Source organism: Schistocerca gregaria, chromosome 2 (assembly GCF_023897955.1).
Source record: "Schistocerca gregaria isolate iqSchGreg1 chromosome 2, iqSchGreg1.2, whole genome shotgun sequence".
In the NCBI taxonomy this organism is placed as follows: domain Eukaryota; kingdom Metazoa; phylum Arthropoda; class Insecta; order Orthoptera; family Acrididae; genus Schistocerca; species Schistocerca gregaria.
Genome location: NC_064921.1, coordinates 573,622,806 through 573,645,945, shown reverse-complemented (window position 1 = coordinate 573,645,945; position 23,140 = coordinate 573,622,806). Strand labels below are relative to the sequence as shown.

Sequence of the window (23,140 nt, the reverse complement as noted above, 5' to 3'; positions counted from 1 at the left end):
CATTTTCTTTGATATGAAACATGTTTAGGCAAATCAAATCTAAAGTACAAGCACAATAATGCCTCAAGACCCACCAGTTCAAGCCACATTGGAGAGCAGCATATATTTATGACAGCAACAAAAGCACAAAATTCCCTATATTCAGTGTATTTTTACTGCATAACATATTGCTAGATCTACAAAAGAGTTATACTACTGCATTTGTCTCATTGCTACCTGTTGTTATGGTGGCAAAAAAATAGCAAAGTTCCATTTAAAAATACTAGATTGATGTCTGTACCTCAGTTATTACTGAAGTTGTAAGAATGCATCATTGTTTGTTTCTTGAGCCCCCAATTAATGTTTGTCTAGGTCAACGGTTGTCAAACTAACTCTTTTATTAAAGAGCCAACACTGACATTGTGGGGTGGCTTCTGGGGCCACATATGTACTGATCTAGTTATTGATTGGTAAACCCCCATAAATTAGCATAGTATGAGCCCCTAATAGACTAGATACAGTAAGGTCACAGTAAGTCAGCTGCCGGCCTCCAAGTACTCAGAGACCCCAGAGCCATGACACTGCAATTGCCAGATGAAGTGTTGTATGAGCAATGATTAATCAATTAACAATGGTAATTGTACTTATATTTAAATGCATTCTGCAGTATGTGACACAGTTATAAATATTTACTAAATGTTTTGAATGTCATTTTCCTTCTGTTCATTGCACTGGATTACAACAGCCTTAATTTAATTTCATATTCCACGCTACAAATATGTACCACATCTGCAGATGACCATCTCTACAAAGTGCAATCGTGATTGCATGTTATTTACATCTGAAATTTACACTACAGCAGCTGACCAGTACGAGCCACAGAACGCCATGAATTACCACTAATGAAAGATAAACAATAAAACATCCCCCCCCCTCACGTCCTCTAACCCCTTAGTGGTTATGCTACTTGCCCACAGCACCTGTGGTAAGTGGCCAAATTTACTTAGCTCACAACCAAAGTCACCAACACCAGTTAAAACTAAGCACATCTTCAAATATTACTGTCTCTGTGAGTATTTTTATTTGTTACTGACTGTGAGCAGAAAACTACACTCTTAAGAAGCTCTTAACATTAGCTGACATTTTTGGATTTGGCTATTTGTTGCTAGATGCATAGTGTTATAAAATATGACCAAGAATTGGAGACCACATGAATACTTGATTTGGACTGCAGTGTGGGCTGTGGACTGCAGTTTGATGACCACTGGTCCAGATGAAAATAAATTACAAATGTCTCTAACAAGTCAAAAGTAATTTGAGGTGAAAAAGTTACGTGCCTCATCGTATATGGGGTTAAGTGCAATAAATCTCATTTTATATTTTCAACATAGATCTGAAATACCCAATGAAACCTCTGGCAGAAAGCTTTTGAGATGACATATCTGTTTACTACTTGTTTTGCATGTAAAATGCGTCACTGGGGATTGAGTCCTCAAAGTGCATCTTGAAAAAATAAAAATGTTCTGACACCTTACAGAGACCTTTTTTGCCATTTTCTGCAACTTTTATTTGGATTCCAGTCTCTGTTGTTTTCAGGTATCTGCATTCTTTAAAATAATGTGGTGTGATTACAGTAAGCTAACAGCATGATTTGACATCCATTTCAGTGCTCCCTTTAGTGCCAATTACAAAATTATTCCACCTGTCTCATACTTCGAATCTATAAGTGATGAAGTCTTTTTGCTGACAATGCGGGGTGGGAAAAAAAAAAAAAAAAAAAAAAAAAAAAAAAATATATATATATACTTTGTTTCATGTCCATGCCCTACAAACAATAAAATCAGATAAATTCTGGAATATGGTGGATATCTGGAAGGCAGAGATCACAAAAGACCACATGAAGATGTCACTGGGAGATCAATGCACAACTTGGATGGGAAACAAAGTACAGGAATATAACTGGGGACTAACTGGCACATAAAAAAGACAAACAAAATGAAGAATGGCTCATTGAATTATGTGAGAACCACAATATTTAACTAATGACCACACATTTTTGGCATCTGTGCAAGAAGTAAACAGCATGGCACTCATAGCTACAGAATTGCATAATTATAGTCCACATTGTTATATCTCAAGGGCAAAGCACTAATGAAAGTCAGACTTAAAAAGGGAATAAATATATCTGATCACTACATTTCAATAATAAATTGCAGACCCATAGCTCCTAACAGAAAGAAAAACACCACAGTTGTGTTCTGCCTCAGTACCAAAGAACTAAAAAAAAAAAAAAAAGAAAACGAATTCAAAGCTCTCATTTGAGCAGTACAGAAAATACAAAAAGGCAGTGGGTATAGACTGCTAAAGAAATAGCAGGGATCCAAAATGAGAAAGAAATACATGTGATGGAATGATAACAGGCACTGAAGGGTTGGTTAACTGTTTGGAAAGAATGCCATACATCTCAGAACAAAGAAGACTGGGACACTTACCAAACCCAATGAGCATAAACAGCAATGCAAGTACACATTTCGAAATGGAAGTGTAAAAAGAAACTATTGAGAAAGACAGAACAAAAATATCAATGAAATGAGCCCCACACATATTACAGCAATTTTAAAACTAGGACACCACGAACTTCAAAAAGTGGTGGCTAATGGGGCTCTAGTGAAGCTGTGATAGGTCTAGCAAGCCAACTGTGGATCAACAATCAGCTTTCAACATAGGAACTAGCCTTGGAAAGGATGGATATAAGAAACAATGACCTGACACTGACAAGACAAACAGACTATGAATAGGAGCTTCGAACATTGGGACACTGACATGAAAGGTAGAGGAGATAGTGAATATGATGGAAAGGAGAAAACTGGATACATTAGGCATGAGGGAGACAAGATGGAAAGGAGAATGCAGTAGGAAACTGGGGAAAGTTTGCAGAACGTGCTGGAGTAGAAATGAAAAAAGATGACAAAAAGCAAATGGGAGATGTTGTGAGGGATAGTTAAAAGTAAAGGTACAGAGGATAAGTAAATAATAATGACAAAGGAAAGAAATATGGAGGTGGTTCAGGTGTATGCCCTTCAAGTGGCTGTACATCTCAAGAAAAGATGGACACTGAGGAAGAATTACAAGAGCAATGGAATGGACGAAGAGTAACAGTCATGGGAGACTTGAACGCACATGTAAGGAGTGAAAGATAAGGGTATGAAAATGTACTGAGAGCTGAAGAATGGGGATGTAGAAATGAAGAAAGAAAGTGATTGCTGGAATTCTGCAAGAGCAATGGTTTAGTGATCAGTCACAGGTAACTCCTGGTTTCAGAAGAAAGAGAGCCACAAAGTAATGTGGCGCAGCAGAAATCTGCTTCAGAAATCTTTGGCAAATTACACTGGGAAATGAAGAGGACTGTAGTGGATATAAAGGCAATGGATAGTGGTTGGTTGGTTTGCAAAGGTCATTGGTCCCTTTTTCCATGCCCATGAAGCACCCACGAGGGATAAAAAACAAGCAACGGAGATGGCAAAGGATGACACAGAACAGTAAAGACACATACAAAAACCAGAAAAAAGGAATTAAAAGCACACAGAGTACGACAGTGGTTGGCCGACCATGGAAACAAAAAAGGAAAAGCCAACCACCAAGAGACACACTGAAAACCCCAATCTAAAACCATTCGCCAAAGGCCAGACTCAACACAAAAAAAAGACAAACCCTTAGATCGAGTGATAAAAGCCCCATGCACGAATAAAACTCAAAACGAAATCTGCCATTGTAGCATCATCCGTTAAAAGTGCAGGGAAGTTATAAGGCAGCCCAAACGTCTACCTGAGCACAATTAAAAGTGGACAGGGCAACAAGATGTGGACCACTGTCAACACTAATCCACAGCAAAGAGAGGTGGGTGCTCACAACGCAAGAGATGACTGTGCAGCTGCCAGGTTTGGTCAATGTGTAGCCAGCAGAGAACAACTGAGTCCTTGCGAGAGGCTTGCAAGGGAGTACCACACACTTGTTGTCTCCTTGACGACCCGAAGTTTGTTGGGTGAAGGCAGGGTGCACCATTATATCACCCCAGGTGCCGAGGACCTTCTGTTGCAAAATTGATTGGAGATCACACTCTGAAAGATCAATCTCCAACACCGGTGCACCAAAAGCCTATTTGGCCAATGTGTCAACGCATTCATTACCTGGGATGCTGTCTTGACCCGGGGTCTTCACAAAGACCACAGAGCAGTCGCAACGGGAAAGAGTATGGAGGGGCTCCTGGATAGCCCTCAAAAGACGAGAGTGAGGGAAACACTGGTTGATAGCTCGTAAACACTCAGGGAGTCACTTCAGATAATGAAGTACTCACCTGAGCAGGAGCAGATATACTATAGGGTGAGAAAGATGGTGACAAGCTCTGCAGCGAAAACACTACAGCCAGTCGGCAATGAGCATTGTTCAAAATGGTCCCCAAGAGTAATAGCATAACCAACTCGACCAGCAACTAGTGAACTATCAGTATAGGCCACATCAGAGCAGTGAAATGAGGCAAGGATGGAAAGAAAGCGGTGGCAGAGGGCCTCAGGAGGGACTGAGTCCTTCGGGCCTGTGCCAAATCCAGCCGAAGGCATGGGCAGGGCACACACCATTCTGGAAGATGGACGACTGAGTTGGGGAACAAGAGACAGTAATTTGGATGCCTGGGGAAGCTACAAACATGTGCAGCATAAGCAGCCAGTAAACGTAGGCACTGGATCTGCAATGAAGGGACACCAGCCTCCACAAGTATGCTGTTTACAGGGCTTGTGCGGAAAGCTCCAGCTGTGAGTCAGATCTTGAAGTGAAGTATGGGGTCAAGCAACCGCGATGCCGAACTATAAGCCAGGCTCCCATAATCGAGACGGGACTGAATCAACGCCTGATACAGTTGTAGAAGGATAGACCAATCGGCACCTCAGCTGATGTGACACAAGCAACAAAGGGCATTAAGAGGGTGCCAGCAAGTTTGTTTAAGCTGCCGAATATGAGGGAGCCAAGTCAACCAGGTATCAAAAAGCAAGCCCAAAAAATGGTGCATCTCCACCACAGTAAGAGGTTCACTGTCAAGATAAAGCTGTGGCTCAGAGTGAACAGTGATGGCAAAAATGGATGACGCAGGTCTTGGCAGCTGAGAACTGGAAGGCGTACGTGATGGCCTAAGACTGCATCCTGTGGATAGCGCCCTGTAGCTGCCGTTCAGAAACCGCAATGCCAGTGGAGCCATAGTACAAGCAAAAGTCATCAGCATACAAAGAAGCCAATACAGACATTCCCACAGCTGCAGCTAGCCCATTGATAGCAACTACAAAGAGGCAGAGCCTTGCGGGACCCATTCTCCTGGACTCGGGAGTAACTATGGGAGGAACCAACTTGCATGCGGAAGGAACAAAGCGACAGAAAATTCTGAATACAAATCAGGAGCGGGACCCTAAGACCCCACCCATGAAGTGTGGTGAGGATGTGACATCGCCACATGGTATCATATGCCTTCCACATGTCAAAAAAGACAGCAACCAGATACTGACAACAGGAAATGCCATATGGATGGCAGACTCTAGGCAGACCAGATTATCAGTGGCAGAGCGGCCCGTACAGAATCCACCCTAAGACGGAGCCAGAAGGCCCTAAGACTCAAGTAGCCAACTCAACCTCCGGCTCACAATGCGTTCGAGCAACTTGCACAGAACGTTGGTGAGGCTAATAGGGTGGTAGCTGTCCACCTCCAGTGGTTCTTGCCAGGCTTCAACACTGGCATGATAATGCTTTCCTGCCATTGAGACAGGAACTCACCTGCAACCCAGATATAGTTGAAAAGGTCTAGGGGGCATCACTGGCTGTTCACCGAGATGTGTTTGAGGATCTGATAGTGGATGCAATCTGGCTGGGAGCCATACCAGGACAAGCGGCTAGGGCGCTTTGGAATTCCCACTCTCTGAATGGAGCATTGTACGATTCAGGGTGGTGTGTGGAATGAAAGGCTCCGATGTATGAGTTTTTCAATTGTGTCAGAGTCAGAGTCAGTAGAGACTGCTCCATCTAGGGAGAGCCCAGGTACACTGATGGGGGTCTGATAGTGACAGAGGCACCTAATCTTCGCCCAAGCCTGCAATGGAGAGGTACGGAGGCCAATGGTGGAGACATACCTTTCCCAATACTACTGCTTGTGTCAGCGAATAAGATGGTGGGCTTGGGCACGGAGCCGTTTAAAGGTGATAAGGTGTTCCAACAATAGGTACCGCTAATGACGTTGGAGGGCCTGCCTGCGAACTTTAATCACCTCAGCGATCTCGGATGACCATCAAGGTACAGTCCTCTGTCAAGGGGACCTGGAAGCACAGGGAATTGCAGATTTTGCAGCAGAAATGATGCCGGTGGTGATCGTGTGAACCATCACATCAATAGCATCATTAGAAAGAGGCTCAATACCGCAATGGAGGTAAACAAGTCTCAGTCAGCCTTATTTGTAGCCTATTGGATGACAGATGAGGACATGTGTGATCGACATCCATTGTGTCTGAGGGTCCGGCAAGATCTAGGTCCTCAGTGGATGCCAGAATCTCCACCTCATCCTCAGACACAGAGCCTGTAGGGAGCAGTGGGGTGGGTGCCACCGCAAGATCGGAAAGTGGTCACTACCACACACGTCATCATGTACACTCCATTGGACAAATGGTAGAAGGCTAGGGCTGCAGACCAAAAGGTCGATGGCTAAGTACGTGCCATGTACCACACTGAAATGTGTGGAGGCACCATTATTTAAGAGTTCGAGGTCAAGCTGTGCCAACACTTGCTGAACGACAGTGCCTCGGCCTGTTGTCACCAAGCCACCCCACAAAGGGTTATGGGCGTTAAAATCGCCCAATAACAGAAAAGGTGGCGGCAGTTGGTCTATCAGCACAGCCAATACACGCTGCGGGATATCACCATCCGGTGGAAGACAGATACTGCAGACAATAACAGCCTGAGGTGCCCACACCCGAATCGTGACAGCCCCAAAAGGTGTTTTAAGAGGTATACACTCACTGCAAAAAGAGTTAAGGACGTAGATGCAGACGCCACCAGATACCCTCTCATAAGCTGCCCAGTTCTCATAATAATCACGATAGTCACAGAGGGCGGGAGTTTGCATTGCCGGAAACCACGTTTCATGGAGAGCAATGCAGAAAAAAGGGTGAAAGCTCGGAAGTTGTCGGATCTCAGCAAGGTGGTGGAAAAAACCACTGCAATTCCACTGGAGAATGACATTGTCCATGGCCAAAAAAGGTGTGAAGGGACCGAGGAGGCAGATTTTGCCACTGGGTCACCTGCTGCCATAGACTGGGGACATGCGTGATCAAAATCCATTGTGTTTGAGGGTCCAGCAAGATCTAGGTTCTCAGCGGATGACAGAATCTCCACCTCATCCTCGGACGCAGAGCCTGTAGGGAGCAGTGGGGTGGGTGCCACCGCAAGTTCTTTGGTCTTAGAGGTCTTCTTCTTGGACTTTCATCGCTACTCTTTGGGTTTCACTGGCTGGGATGGCTTCACTGATTCAGTCTCTGGGCTGGAGGAGGATCATGAAGCTCTACAACCAGCTGTTGGTGGGCACTTCAGCCACTCGCGGGCATAATCTTTGGCACTGGTGGAAACCTGGGAAGGGAGGGACCCAAGGGACCCCTTGCAAGTGAGAGGAGGACACTTCTCCTGCTTAGAAGTGGGGATGGATGTCCCCAATGGGTGGGGGGTGTTGCTCCCAAAGTAGGTGGCGCAGGAGCAACAGGGAGGGTACTGCCCCCCAAGAGCAAGGGGGCATGTGTAATCTTCCAGCTCTGAGAGGTGACTGTTATAAGTGGAGCTGATGGGGCTAGAACAGCTGCATAAGAGGTAATACGAACAGGATGGAGGTGTTCAAACTTCCGCTTAGCCTCAGTGTAGCTCAGTCACTCCAGGGTCTTATATTCCATTATTTTCCACTCTTTCTGTAAAATCCTTAAGTCTGGCGAGTAAGGTGAATGATGTTCTCTGCAGTTGACACAGTGGGGCACATGGAGTATTCGGATGTGATGGGTGTCTGCAATCTCAACACTTGGGGCTGGAAGTACAGTGGGAAGACACATGGCCAAACTTCCAGTACTTAAAGCTCCACACCAGGGGAGGGATATAGGGTTTGATGTCACAGCGGTAGACCATCACCTTGATCCTCTCAGGCAATGTATCACCACCAAAGGCAAAGATAAAGGCAGCGGTGGCTACCTGATTACCTCTCAGACCTGATGAATGCGCCAGACGAAATGAATGCCTTGCCGCTCCAAATTAGCACTCAGCCCATCACCAGACTGCAAAAGAAGGTCCCAGTAGAATATAATACCCTGGACCATATTTAAACTCTTATGGGGCATGATGGTAACAGAAACATCCCCCAACTTGTCACAGGCGAGTAATGTCCACGACTGGGCAGAGGATGATGTTTTTATTAAAACTGACCCAGAGTGCATTTTGGACAAGCCCTCCACCTCCCCAAACTTGTCCTCCAAATGTTCGACAAAGAACTGAGGCTTCATAGTCAGACTCCCCATCAGCTCTCATACATACTAGGTACTGGGGAGAATAAGCTCCACTGACAAGCTTAGTCTTTCATTCCTTCCATGGTGTAGCCAGGGAGGGGAAGGATTTGGGGTTATACGTGTTTGCATTAAATTGAGCCCTCGAACACTATGAGACTGCTGTTGGCTGGCCACCAGCAAGAGATGTTGTACCACGCTTCATTGCATGTAATCCACCATGATGCCACCCACTCCAACCAAGGGCCCTCACCACAGGTGCCACCCTGGCGCAGCAAGGGCCACCTGGCAGGATGGCCATTGCTGGGAGTCCCAAAGCCCCAGGGAGATAAGGGTCTACTCCTTGGCATACATGGGGAGTTAACGGTGCAGGCATCAGCAGAGTGATCCCTGTGTTGTCAGGGGGCTACAACCAACAGGGTACATGGCGGCCCCACCACAACAGACTGGCTACCATGCTGGATATCAGGCACAAAGAAGTCCACAGTCGTCATCAGCGCAAAAAGCGACACTGCATAGTGCACAGCTTATCCTCACCTACGAGATAGAGAATGGGTGGGACTGCAAATGTGACGACAAGAAAGGGGCCTAAGATATCAATGCACGATGGACACAATGCACCAAATAAGGCACCCCCCCCCCCCCCCCAAATTGGTTTGCTCTTTGGGACAATTTTGAAAGATGGAGGTCAAACCTGAGAGGGGACCTTCACATAAGGGCCGAAACATGTGAGACTCCTTTTAGTCACCTCTTACAACAGGCAGGAATACTGCGGGCCTATTCTTACCTCCAGACCTGCAGGGGGGCATTGGATAGTGACCACCAGCTACAGGCAATGAGCATGAGACTCTTAAAGGACTGGAAGAAGATAGAGAACCTGGGAAGAGAAATAAAGAGTATAGAAACTGAAGGAAAAGGAAGCCACGGAAGACTACAAGGAGGTTATAAGGAAAAGATTACCGAATGATGAACAAAAAATATGAGAAGAGGAGAACAATGAAAAGTGCTATAGTAGAAGTTGCAGTAGCTGTATGTGGAAGGGCAAGTGGCAGAAAATGGCAGGAGATGACCTTTGTGGAGTGAAAGAGTCAAAGAGGTAGTGGGAAGGAAGAACAAGGCCTTCAGACTATGGCTCCAAGAAAGAACTGAATTAGCAAGAGACAAGTATAAGAAAGAGGCAGATAAGACAGTGGCTTTGGAGAGAAGAAAGTAGACAAAAGAATTGACAAAGAGAATGGAGGAAGACAGCAGAAAGAGTAAGAAAGTATTGTATGTAATCGTCAAAAGTAAGAGGAGAGGTTTGACAGAGGACGCAACAACGGTGGATAAAAATGAGAAAGAGGTTAATAAAAAAGATACATTGACTCATATCACTGCTTTGACTTCATACAACTGACTGGTGCATATACACCACTACACCGCCATGGTTTACATCAGCAGTGAAGGGTCACAAAATCACCTGGTATCAGTTCTACACCGCCTTCAGTGCTCCACAGGGATCAATTACTCTTTTAAGGAGTAACTAATATTCTGTCCGATGAGCTTAAAATTCTGAGGACGTTTCTCTAAGAGTGGACAAGTGGCAGAAAATGGCTGGAGATGACCTTTGTGGAATGAAAGAGTCAAAGAGGTAGTGGGAAGGAAGAACAGGGCCTCTAGAAGTATAACAGGAATTTGACATGGAGATGGACACCAGTTTCTTGTCCAAATGTGTATTGGAAAAAATAATACAAGGATGGCACAAAGAACAAAACTTCAGAAACTATTCACTATTAAGAATGGGGTGAATATAGGCAGTTTAGCTTTTGCAAATGGTACAACAAAAACAACAGAACAACAAATTAATGTACTGAAAGAAGTAGATGAACAAGACAAGCTGGCAGGTTAAAAAAAAAAACCTAGAAGTAATGTCAAATATCACAGACACTACAAACCAGTTTAGTAGTAGACATGGAAGAATGAAACATGTGAATAGCTTTAAAATGTATGAGCAGATGGATTACAGCCAATGGGCTAGATAAAGAAGCCCTTAAAGCAAGAGCCAGAAAAATGGACACAGCTTTCTAAATAACAAAGACTATTTATGAAAAAGGGGTTCAAGGGAAACAGTCATTAAAGCAGTGTGTTTATCTGAACTGAAGTTGTTACATCATCCTAGTCAATCAGTAAGAGAGGGAAAAAAAGGATACGATACGCAAACATAGAATTAAGTTTTGTGGTAATATAAGAAGAATAATTGATTCAAAATTGATGAAATACATCTTAAACATCCAAACAATGTATATGAACACACTGATACATAAACAACAAAAATGATTTAGAGGAAATGGATATACAACCAGAACACATGCAAAACTGAGACACCTTCAGAGAAGCAATTGTGACTTTTAGGACTTTTCATATGAGAAATGAACAACTGGTACCAAATGGTCCGATGCATATTCTAGACACAGTACACAGTGAAAACCATATGGCTCACTTGGGAAAAGAAAAACTGAAAACAACTGTCACAATGGTCAGGAAATAAATAACTGTGGAAAAGACAGAAAATCAAGATAAACATTGCAGCAGAATGTGTGTGTGTGTGTGTGTGTGTGTGTGTGTGTGTGTGTGTGTGGAGAGAAAGAAAAAGGAAAAGAAATGGGTGGGCAGAATGGTGAATATTGTGAACAGCAAAGGTGATGGAGAACATTGGTAGTTTCAATGAAGAAATTTATGTGTTTCAGGAGCACTACTGAGCATGTCTTAAGGGTATTATGTTCTGGTGAAGTTAATTCTTGATAGACTGAGAAACCTACTATTATGTAGTAAAGCGAATAATCTTTTTCTTTTTTAAAATTTTGCCTTCCAATGTATGAAGATGACCCAAGATACTTGCTTGGACTAAGTCATAGGGCAAGTTTTAACAAGCATATACATTCAAAACACGTATAATATAAATAATCAGTGAACATGCATCAGAGGAGGTCATTTACTTGCAGAACCTAAGGCTGTAAAAATTCCAGACATTTTGTACTGAAAAATGCTGTTTGTTTCTCAGCAGCACAGCTTCACATGTTCCTAATTTGGTTACTGATAAGCAGATGGTCCTCTTCTCTTCCAAAAAATTTGAATTTATAATCAGATATTCACTGATGTCTGAGCAGTTAACTACTTTTAGTTAACAATGTGCCACAACAATATTATGAAGTCTTCCTATGGGAAAAAATATTTTGCTGCTATCTATTTTTATTTTTTAATTTTATTTTTCGATAAAATTACATTTATAGGAAGTAATGTGCAGTAATACATGCAATACTTGGCATAAACTAAATAAATCAAGTATCTTAGTACAAGTGCATGCAATCTATAATTTTTAGAAAACAAACATTGGAAATTTCACGGAATTGCAAACACACACAAAAATTAAAGTTGTATGTATTTGTACCAAGACTGAGCCATTTGTGTGCAGGGGAGTGAATAAGCTATGAGCAATAGTAATTAATACATGCTGGTGACAGTGAAACAAAAGGGGTAGTATTTTTCTTGTACTCACAATGCACCATTTATAATCAACATGAAGTTAGGTGCTTTTTCCAGGAACTGTCCTTTTATAATCATTGGTGGACGTTTCCTTAAAAATCAGTACAGAAGAATGATAGACAAGATTCTGTCAATGTTTGATAGATAATGAATTAGTATGTACACACACACACACACACACAAAAACCATATTTATCTGACTATAATATGACCCTAAATATAAGACATCCCCCTTTTTTAGAAGAAAATCCATCAAAAAACTTTTTTAACATATTATGACTAGCTGAAGATTCTCTGAAGCAGAATATGAGACAGTTTTCTTAACAGAAGGAAAATGTTGGTGCTGTATTATTTAATGGCACATCTCAACCAGGAAGTTTTACTGATATAAAGTGTCTCACTAAAAGCATTATCATCTTATGCCATTTAATGATTGTCTACATTTGGTAATACAAGGAGAAACAAAATAAACAAAAAGAAACATTCTTAATTAATTATTGTCCTCACTTTCTGCTTTGCATATTATCTAAACAAGTAGTCTGTGGTACTACTATTTTTAATCATCATCATCATCATCATCATCATCATCACCATCATCATCATAACAACAACTTGTATCATCATCTTCATTTGTAAACCTAATGCCATTTTTGCTTCCTTGCACTCCTTCCATATTATGTCATCTTCTGACTATGCATAGCATTCTATACGTAACACTTTTTGAATACTTTCACTATAAATTCAGTTGAGATCCTGCCAGAACCAGTAATGATCCCTGGCCCAACATAGATATTGAGGGTTTCTTGAACATCCCCTGGAGTCAGGGCAAAGTCTCCTTGAGAAAGTCACTCACTGTAAAGCTGTTGCAGGTGAGCATTACATCCATTAATAGAAGTTGTGATATTGTGCCACGAAGAATTATTGTCAAGCCTGTGTTGTTCTTTGGTATAAGGACCTTAACTTTCTGGTTGAAGTGTGCCATGAAAGAATACAGCACCAACATTTTCCATCTGTTAAGCAAAGTGTCTCATATTCTGTTTCAGAGAATCTTCAGCTAATCCCGCATCAGATCATTTGTCATCCATCTCTTTTCTTGGCATCTAAAGATAAGCCCTGCAGGCAGTTTTTCTTTCGATATCATTTCCCTGGAATCAATCACATAGGGCAGGGGAGTGGAGGGTAGCTTCCTCCCATCTGTTAGTGCACCCGGCTTTACTATGATTCTGGCCTTTTCACTGTCAGAACTTCTTATAGGAACGCTGTTGCAGGTGAGCCTTACATCATTTAATTGAAGTTGTGAGATCATGCCACCAAGAATTATTGTCAAGCCTGTGTTGTTCTTTGGCATAAGGACCTTAACTTCCTGGTTGAGGTGTGCCATGAAAGAATACAGCACCAACATTTTCCATCTGTTAAGCAAAGTGTCTCATATTCTGCTTCAGAGAATCTTATGCTAATCAATCACATAGGGCAGGGGAGTAGAGGGTAGCTTCCTCCCAACTGTTAGTGCACCCAGCTTTACTATGATTCTGGCCTTTTCACTGTCAGAACTTCTTATCGGAACGCTGTTAATGCCCTTCATGTCAACAGTAATGTTTGCCAGCATATCAAAATAAACAGGCATTGCCTAAATAACATAGAAAATAGTCCTATCATTTTCTTAGATTGATTACACTCTCATGTCTAAACCACAATCACGTTCAGATCAATGAAGTTCAATACTTAGTGCCTAAAGCACATTTACTACTGACACCAATGCACAGCCAGAACAGAACTGACATCCTGGACAAAGTATGCAGCTATTTATACAAACACAAAATATTTAAGAATGCTAGCATTTATAAAAATATTAAATATTCAAATAACGCAAAAATTACAAACATAATATTTCAAGAACATTCCAGAAATGATAAATTCTAAATAACCAACAACTGCTGGTGATCAGGTTTGAACTGGAGACCAACAGAATGCCAGTGACGCTAACCACTGTGTTTCACAGTATGCACCATAGCTCCTGGCATTGCTCCCTCTTCTGGAGAAAAAGTGATCTGCTGTTTCATAAGTTCTCATCAGAGCGAGCTACAACACTTGTCAGTGGTTCTGTATATGGCGGTAATGGCGGATCTTCATTGTCTGGTTATGTTACATAGCCTTCACTAAGATGAGCATTGAAGGTAGCCATTCATGTAGAAATTTTGCAATTGGTGAGTGGTCTTCAGCTTCCTTGAACCTCCCACTACCAATCTGCACCTCTGAACTGTAGTAGGGATCCATATGGGGGACATAAATGATGTAATTGCACTTCTGTCTTTTTGATTAAGAGCCACAGTCCTCAACTTCATATATGACATCTGATAATCAATTAAGGCTATGATACAGTCTAAAGTAGCACTTTAATAACTTTTCCTGTAGTATTACTTTCCACATGGACCTACAAACCCATACCAAGTCTCCTGGGCTGTATCTCTCAGGCTGGCACTTGAAATTATAGCACTCCTGGTCTTTCACCTAGGTGTCCAAAGTCTGCATGCGAGTCAGCTGCCTTGCTTCTTTGGTTCTGATAATGAGATGTTTCACACGGTCATCCTGATTATTATCTGGTTCAAATGGGACTGTGACTGTGGAGCAGAAAGAATGGTGTGATCCGAGTAGTGTCTTAGTTCACTGTGTTGTATGCAAATGTCATGACAGGCAGCATTGTATCCCAACCTCTCTGTTTGATATTAATGTACATCAAGAACATATCTGTTTGGTTTGGTTGAGTTGTTTGCGGGGAGGAGACAAAACAGCAAGGTCATCGGTCTCATCGGATTGGGGAAGGAAGTCAGCGGTGCCCTTTCAAAGAAACCATACTGGCATTTGCCTGTAGCGATTTAGAGAAATCACAGAAAACCTAAATCAGGATGGCCGGACGCGGGATTGAACCGTCGTCCTCCCGAACGCAAGTCCAGTGTGCTAACCACTGCACCACCTCGCTCGGTAGAACATATCTGTCAATATGTTATTAAAGCATTTTTTGAGGTCATTCGTCTGTATATGGTAGTCAGTTGTCATCCTATGGGTAATGCCATGACATGGAATTACCTCTGACATTAGTCTCTTCTCGAAAAATTTTCCATTATAAGATATCATCACATGGGCCTCTCCGTGATTCAAAATGATATCTTCTGCAAGCAACTTTTCAATTTCTGAAGCTTCGGCTGTCATCACACCTTTGGTGACAACATAATGAGTGAAATAGTCAGTGTAGACTATTACTCATCAATTCTCCAGGAGATCAATTCCAGTTTGGTGGAATGGTGCTGCTGCATGTGGGATTGATACCAGATGCCCTAGAGGTAATTGTAACATGTGCTCCCATTGTTGGCATTCATTACAGTAGCTCATATAAAATCTAACACATCAGTAGAGACCTCATCAGTGATATGAGTCTTCATGAACCAAGGTGACCAGATGTTGCAGCATTGTGGAAAAACTTCAGGACAGTTAGCCATGGAAGAGCTGAATTGACACACAACCACTTCTGCCCCAGTGCATCACAGTTCCTCTTACACCCTGCTTCATTAATTAATTGGAATTCATTAATTAATTGGAATTCTTTTTTAGTCAGTTCCTCATTCTTCAAGGCTTGTTTGGTATTCAGTGGTACTGGATCTTCTCTCTGTCCAACACCTCATGTCATTTACTGCAGCGATGACTGCAATTTCATCCATCCTTCCATATTTTGCCTTAAATGGCAATCAGTACCCTTTTGTTTGCATCCACTGTGATTTTTCATCCCTGAAACCTCAGTGTCCATCTCTCTAGTTGGCCAGACAGATCATTTAAGCTAATCGCCATCAGTGATAAAGGTGATCCATTACAATGGTGAAATAAATATGGCTGGAACTCATTGATAGCCCAAATAAGTATAAGGCACTCTTTCTTGGTTACAGAGTGGTTCATCTCAGACTTGGAGATTATTCAGAAAGCAAAATGTATGACCTTTTCGGTACCGTTCTGAATTTACATATCAAAATAATCAGCAACCAGCTGCATAAAGGAAATTTAACTTCTTTATGGGTTTCGGGCACTTAGTGCAGTTCTTCAGAAGATATGCCCATCGCATTACTTGTGAGTATCAATAATAAGATGCATACAGCAAAATTCCATGGTCATGTGGTTCATAATTCCTGTACAAAAATAGTATAAGGAAGCCAAATAGCAAGTGCAGACAACATCCAGGTGTGGCATGATGTCTGCACTAGTTGTTTGGCTTCTTTATACCATTTTTGTACAGGTACAATGAACCACATGACCACGTCATTTTGCTGTATGCATGTTATGGTTGACACTTGTTGGTGAAGCGATATGTATAGCCTTGTAAATAAGGACACTAAGTGCCCAAAACTGGTAAAGAAATTAAATTTCTTTTATACCACTGTTACTGATTATTTCCATATATACAACTACAGTTGGTGAGGATGGATAAAATTCTTCCTTAATTTGTATTATAACTGTCCCTATTCCAAAACAGAAACCATCAGTGTGAAGTCATGTCTTTGCATTCTTTTCATATAATGCTAGGACTAGAGAAGATGTTAGTGCTTCCTTAAGGACAAGGAAAGACCTTTTTGCACCTAGCAAGAAAATTTGGCATCTCCTTGCAGTATTTCTTGCAAGGGATGTGCCCCAGTACAGAAGCCCTTTATTGATTGTCAGTAGTAGAAGCACATTCTAAGAAAACTTCACACATCACAAATGTGCAGAGGAGTCATAAAATCTGTGACTGCTCTTATTTTTTTCTGGGTTGCAACAGACTCCATCACCATTCACTAGGTGCCCCAATAATTTTATTTCTTTGGCAATGAAGAGGCTCTTTTTTGGACTGAGGCAGAGACCTGCAGTGTGAACACATTTCAACATGGTTGTCAGACAGCTTAGGTATTCATCAAATGTCTTAAAAAATTACATTATCATCCAGCCATCTTACGTTCGAAAGTGGATGAAGCATTACACAGTCCACATGGCATAACTTGAGGTCAACAGGAGTTACAAAGGTAATCTTTTTCCCAGTCAACTATGGAAAGACATCTTTCTTGATGATTTTGTTCAGTTGTTAGTAAACAATGCAGAAACACCTTATGCCATCCTTCTTCTTCACAAGAACAACAGGAGAGAACCAACGGAACTCTGAAGGTTCAATGATGTCATCTTGCAGCATCTTCTCCACTTCCTCCCAAATTATCCGCCATTCAGCCAGTGACACCCTATATGAGTGCTGGCTAACTGATGGATGATTCCCAGTGTTGATATGGTGTTTTACTATCAGTTGCTTGGCCTAAACTTCTGATTTGAAAGCATCAAAAAATTGACACAGAATGGCTATCACTCACCGATGCTGTTCCTTGGTCAGGTCTGATCCTATTGTGACTTTCAGCTCAACTGCTTTTGTATCATGGAAGTGTAGTCTTCTTTAGGTGATGATGGCAAGCATGCACCATGCCAGAAAAGGAAGCCAGTTGACTTACACCTAGACAGGTTGGCCATTGATGATGACATCAGTAAGATTTCCAGATATCTTGGTGCCATGGAGGATTTGCATCTGTGGCAGCCTCACCTCCATAGATGGTCAGCTCACTTAGTTCTCCTGAAGTGCTGGTACCTCTGCATGGTGACAGGGAATGGCTACAGCTTGTTGGGGAGCAATCTAGTCCAGAGTATGATGATGGGCTTCATCTCAAAGATCCACTATAATCCCCTGCAGCTGACAGGTATGAACAGAACTGCTATTATACACTATGTGATCAAAAGTATCCGGACACCTGGCTGAAAATGACTTACTAGTTCGTGGCGCCCTCCATCGGTAATGCTGGAATTCATTATTGTGTTGGCCCACACTTAGCCTTGATAACAGCTTTCACTCTCACAGGCATATGTTCACTTAGGTGCTGGAATGTTTGATGGGGAATGGCAACCTGTTCTTCACAGAGTGCTGCTCTGAGGAGAGATTTCGATGTTGGTTGATGAGACCTGGCATGAAGTTGGCATTCCAAAACATCCCAAAGGTGTTCTAAAGGTTTCCAGTCATGACTCTGTGCAGGCTAGTCCATTACAGGGATGTTATTGTCATGTAACCACTCTGCCACATGCCATGCATTACGAACAGGTGCTTAATCATGTTGAAAGATACAGCTGTCATCCCTGAATTGCTCCTCAATAGTGGGAAGCTTAAAACATAAATGTAGGCCTGTGCTGTGATAGTGTCACGTAAAACATCAAGGGGTGCAAGCCCCCTCCATGAGAAACACAACCACACCATAACACCACACCTCTGAATTTTACTGTTGTCACTACACACGCTGGCAGGTGACATTCACCGGGCATTCGCCATACCCACACCCTGCCATCTGATCGCCACATCAGAGTGTACCATGATTTGTCACACCACACAACATTTTTCCACTGTTCAATCATCCAGCGTTTAGCTCCTTACACCAAGTGAGGCATCATTTGGCATTTACTGGCATGATGTGTGGCTTATAAGCAGCTGCTTGACCACGAAAACCAAGCTTTCTCACCTCCCACCTAACTATCATAGTACTCGCAGTGGATCCTGATGCAGTTTGGAATTCCTGTCTGATGGTCTGGATAGATGTCTGCCTATTACACATTACAGCCCTCTTCGACTGACGGTAGTCTCTGTCAGTCAACAGATGAGGTCGGCCTGCACGCTTTTTTGCTGTATGTCTCTCTTCACGTTTCCACTTTACTATCACATGGGGAACAGTGGACCTAGGTTCGTTTAGGAGTTTGGAAATCTCATGTACAGACATATGACACAAGTGACGCCCAATCATCAGACCACCTTCAAAGTCCGTGAATTCTGTGGAGCACCCCATTCTGCTCTCTCACAATGTCTAATAACTACTGAGGTCGCTGATATGGAGTACCTGTCAGTAGGTGGCAGTACATTGCACCTAACATGAAAAACGTATATTTTTGGGTGTCCAGATACTTTTGATCATATAGTGTAGCTGATGTCTGGTGGCATAGTAGTCGTCAATATCCTGCTTTCTTTCTCTACAGCAACATGCAATGTCCCCAGGGCATCCACAGAGGAAACACACTGGCATTGTGTTCTTTGTCCTCAAAATGTGTGTTGTTCTGGAGATCATTGTACTCAGTATAGCAATTAAACGTACTTGCACTGTCCTGGTGCCTAAGTGTCATTTCACAGCTGTTGCGTAAGTCCAAGTTGGGTGAGCCATTTCTTCTGGCCACATTTGCCTGGTGGTGGAGATTAGTGCTAAACACTAATACATCTCTTCTTCAAACATTCTCTATTACCTCATTATGCATCGGGTCAATATTCAAGGCTGCTGTCTTTTGTGTAATCAGTCTGACATTTATGGTTGCCATACACTACTGTATCCCTTCTGCTACTATGTGGTGTAAGTGAGAGGCAAGCTCATGGTAATCTCCCACAACTGTCAAAGCGGCCACATTTGTCAGTCAATGATACATGCTTGGTACAACTCTTTTTGTGTTGCATTTTCTTGATTTGCTGGCACCACTTGAGGAAGTTCTCAGTCATTGTGACATCCTTCACTAGAAAAACTTCATACATGTCTTCCGTGGCTCCTTTCATCAAATGTGACACTCTGTTGACTTCTGTCATGTTAGGATTAATTATGGGGCATAGGGCAGAAACATTCTGTGTGTATGAGTCTTTTCCAGATCCTGTTCTTCAACTGTCCTTCCACTGAGTGGAATTTCTGCTGATTGCTGCCAAACGTTTTCTTTAGCTCATGCTGGATTTTGTTGCAGCTACTGAGTTCCTCTTTGTTGCTTCACACACATCATCCCACCTGTAGTATTTGGTAACTCAGATAAATCCTTTCAGGCACTGCAGTGGTTTCTGACCAACATATCTGAAAAACAATGATGGCTGCCAGATGTGCAGCTGCTGCCTTACTGCTATTTTGTAATATTTATCTCCTGAATATATGGATATTAGAAATTATGTGCTGTTTGTATTCTGGTTCCTGTCCATGCAGGCGACGGTTCTTACATGTCTAATTGGACTGACAGTGATGCATAGAGTTCAAAGTACCATGTGTCTCCAACAAACAATGTCATGTCTAAATCACAATCCAGTTTAAATCCAAAGACAGGGTCATCAATGAAATTCAGCACTTAGTACAGAAAGCAAGTTTATTACTGAGCCAACATACAGCCAGAACACAACTTACTTCCTGGACTTAGAGCACAGCTATTTACACAAACATGGAATGTTTCAAACTGCTAGTATTTATACATACACCAAATATTGCAGAATATAGAAACTTTACAAACATTAGATATTTCCAGACACTTACAGAAAAGATAAATTTTAATTAACAGTAATTGTTGGTCATTAGGTTTGAACTGGTGACCCACAGCATTTCAGCCAGTGATGTTAAGCACTACATGGTGCTGCATGCACCACAGTTTGCAGCAATATGATGCTGGTACACAAACAGTTTTTTATCAGATGCCATGGTGAGTTTCTGGGTTAGCATTTTTCTGTGTCATTACATAAGCCTCATCCTCTTCATCATCCACAATCACCAGCCAGTACTTGCTTTAAATTCCACAACATTTGCAGTTGGAAAATTCCTGTTTACATCCAGCAACTTCACTCAGATAATTTCTGAAGTACAGTATAGCCCCAATAAATAGAGCTAATTGGGGCTGAGGCTACCTCAAATTACAAAACAAAATTGAGTAATATAAAAAAATCACTAAATCAATGGGTAAACCATAAATAAATGTTTAATTAGCACAACAATGATTAAACAAATAAAAAGCAATATAGTACATACCTGTGTTATATGTACATATATGGGCACACATTCCCAAATTGCAAAAATATAAGTTACATTTAAAAGAAATCGTCCATAGTTTTTTGTTTTAAAATGGAACTTCATCTTTCAGTAGCAGTGTGGTCATCTTCTAAGAAGCACGGTGTCAGTTGGAGTAGCTTTTGCTTGTTGCTCGATATAATGCAATGCCACATCTATCGCCACCAAACCCTCAGTGTGAGTGATCACTGGTACAACTTCTTTAGGCAATTCCTTATCATCACTGTCTTGTGCCTTTATTTCAGACCATGAATCATCTGTCCTTAAACTACATCTTTAATCGGAGGTTGTTTATAGAAGTGTTTGAAGTGAATGACGACAATACCTACTACCCCCCCCCCCCCCCCCCTCCCCCCTGTCACAAGCATTGTAAAATGCTTTGGTGGATAGGCTGTAGTTAAACTCATTTTGTTAGGGGATAAGAACAATGTGCAAATACCATCACATTTTAATTCTTCCTCTTAGGTATCTTTAGATCTCTGGAACAAAATTTTCAGAAAACCACTTCTTAACAATATTTTTGTCCATCAAAGCAGATTTTCTGTGGACATATATAACAAGTGATGCAGAAACAATGACATTTTTTAAACTTCTAGGATTAGCAGACTTTCCTATTATCGGCAGTTGCATTCAATGCAGCAAGAACTGTTAACCTCTCTTCATGTGTTTTGTAGCCTGGAGCAGCCTTTTTGAGGCTAGGGTTTTAGATGGAAGCAGTTTATAATTTAGCTTTGTTTCACAGCTTTACATGTGATCAAGTGTGAAATACAATACCTGCTTGATGAAACTTCTCAATTTTGTCTCTATTTCTACACCACTCTCTAGCTGTCACTTCACCGACTCCACTCTCACCAGCAAGTCTTTTTTAACATTTCTTCTTTGCCTACTCTCTTCAAAGCCTCCAGTTTCACATTCAATGTCACAAATTTTATCATACTCCTACCACTCATTGTAATGTATGAATTAAAACACCAAGAAACACTGTATATACGTACAATAGTTTGAAATCAACATTACACAGGTGGGCTTACTTCAGTGCAAATGTTACTACTCAACCAACTACAGTACACAGAAAAATGGTCAGCCAATGTTGTGAAATGTGTACTGTATTGTTACGTAGGTGTACTGTATTTTAATGACTGCTGTTGCTAAGTATGTGCAACAATAGGACTGACAGAAAGGGTGGTATGCACTGTACAATTGAGTGTCAGGCGGTCGCAATTAGTGAAGGGTTGGCAAAGAATGAGTAAGTGTACTCCTTGAAACCAGTCCATCTGTTATAGTAAAGCATTAGCAGTTTGGGGTCATGGTTATTCCTGTGCATTATGAACAAAGACCCAACGCAGTACAATTTTACCTGTGTTGTAGATGGAGAATTGAAAGAAAATTCAAAATGTAACAATTTACAAAGTGCATAAAATGTAGACAATATATGGAAATGGATTTGCACTATAGTTTTATATAAAAAAATTAATTTTCTCAAGACCAGGCTCGAGTGATATGGAACATCAACTCACCAGGGGGTGGGTATCTACTGTAATCTGTAGGCCTTTACTGCATTTCTCTCACATGTACTGAGCAACTTCCTACTCCAATTCATGAAAACTTCCCTGCTTCAATCCCATGAAAGTCTGGCATGCAGAACTGGCATTCTTTAATATAATCTTCATCGAATTACTATTAACTTAGATTTAGCATCTTATCATCCGTCTGAGTCAACTGTAAACTGCGAACTCGTAGATCTGCATTTCTTGACAGTCACAGTTATGATCTGCACCCATTATCAAGTTCTATAGCTTTTGTTTCCATGATACTGACACTATAAATCGCCCTATATATGCACCAATTTATCAGCTGACCAACTGACCAACTTTGCTGCAGCCTCCACACAGCCTGTCCAGTGCCATGCAACAAACACAGCACCACCCTGTTCTTATCCCTGGCTGCTTGTTGTTTATGTTGTGTTCATTGAGGTTATGTTGTGGAAATGTCACTTGGTATAACAAAGAAGCAAAAACATGGATTTGCCTTGACTGATTTACAACTGACAAGACCTGAAAAGGTGAAAGTGGGGAGAAAATAAATTGCTTTCTCAGATTAGTCACTCACACTTCATTACTAAACGAGCTGGGATCTGAAAATTTTTGAAATTATTTAAGAATGAATGAGATATGCTTTATAAGTTGCTAA

At 41.7% G+C, this 23,140-nt stretch overlaps 1 protein-coding gene across 2 annotated transcripts in view; it reads right to left on the bottom strand.

Annotated features, from left to right (window-relative positions):
- Positions 1-23,140, bottom strand: part of LOC126333081 (uncharacterized) — a 330,586-nt gene that overhangs the window by 88,715 nt on the left and 218,731 nt on the right. Inside the window, exon 7 of one of the 2 annotated variants that reach the window (XM_049996711.1) lies at positions 12,079-12,156. The exons of the other annotated variant lie outside the window; for it this stretch is intronic. Within the exon in view, the coding sequence (XP_049852668.1) occupies positions 12,079-12,156 (78 nt within the window). The remainder of the gene's footprint in view (positions 1-12,078; positions 12,157-23,140) is intronic. 2 annotated transcript variants of the gene reach the window in all.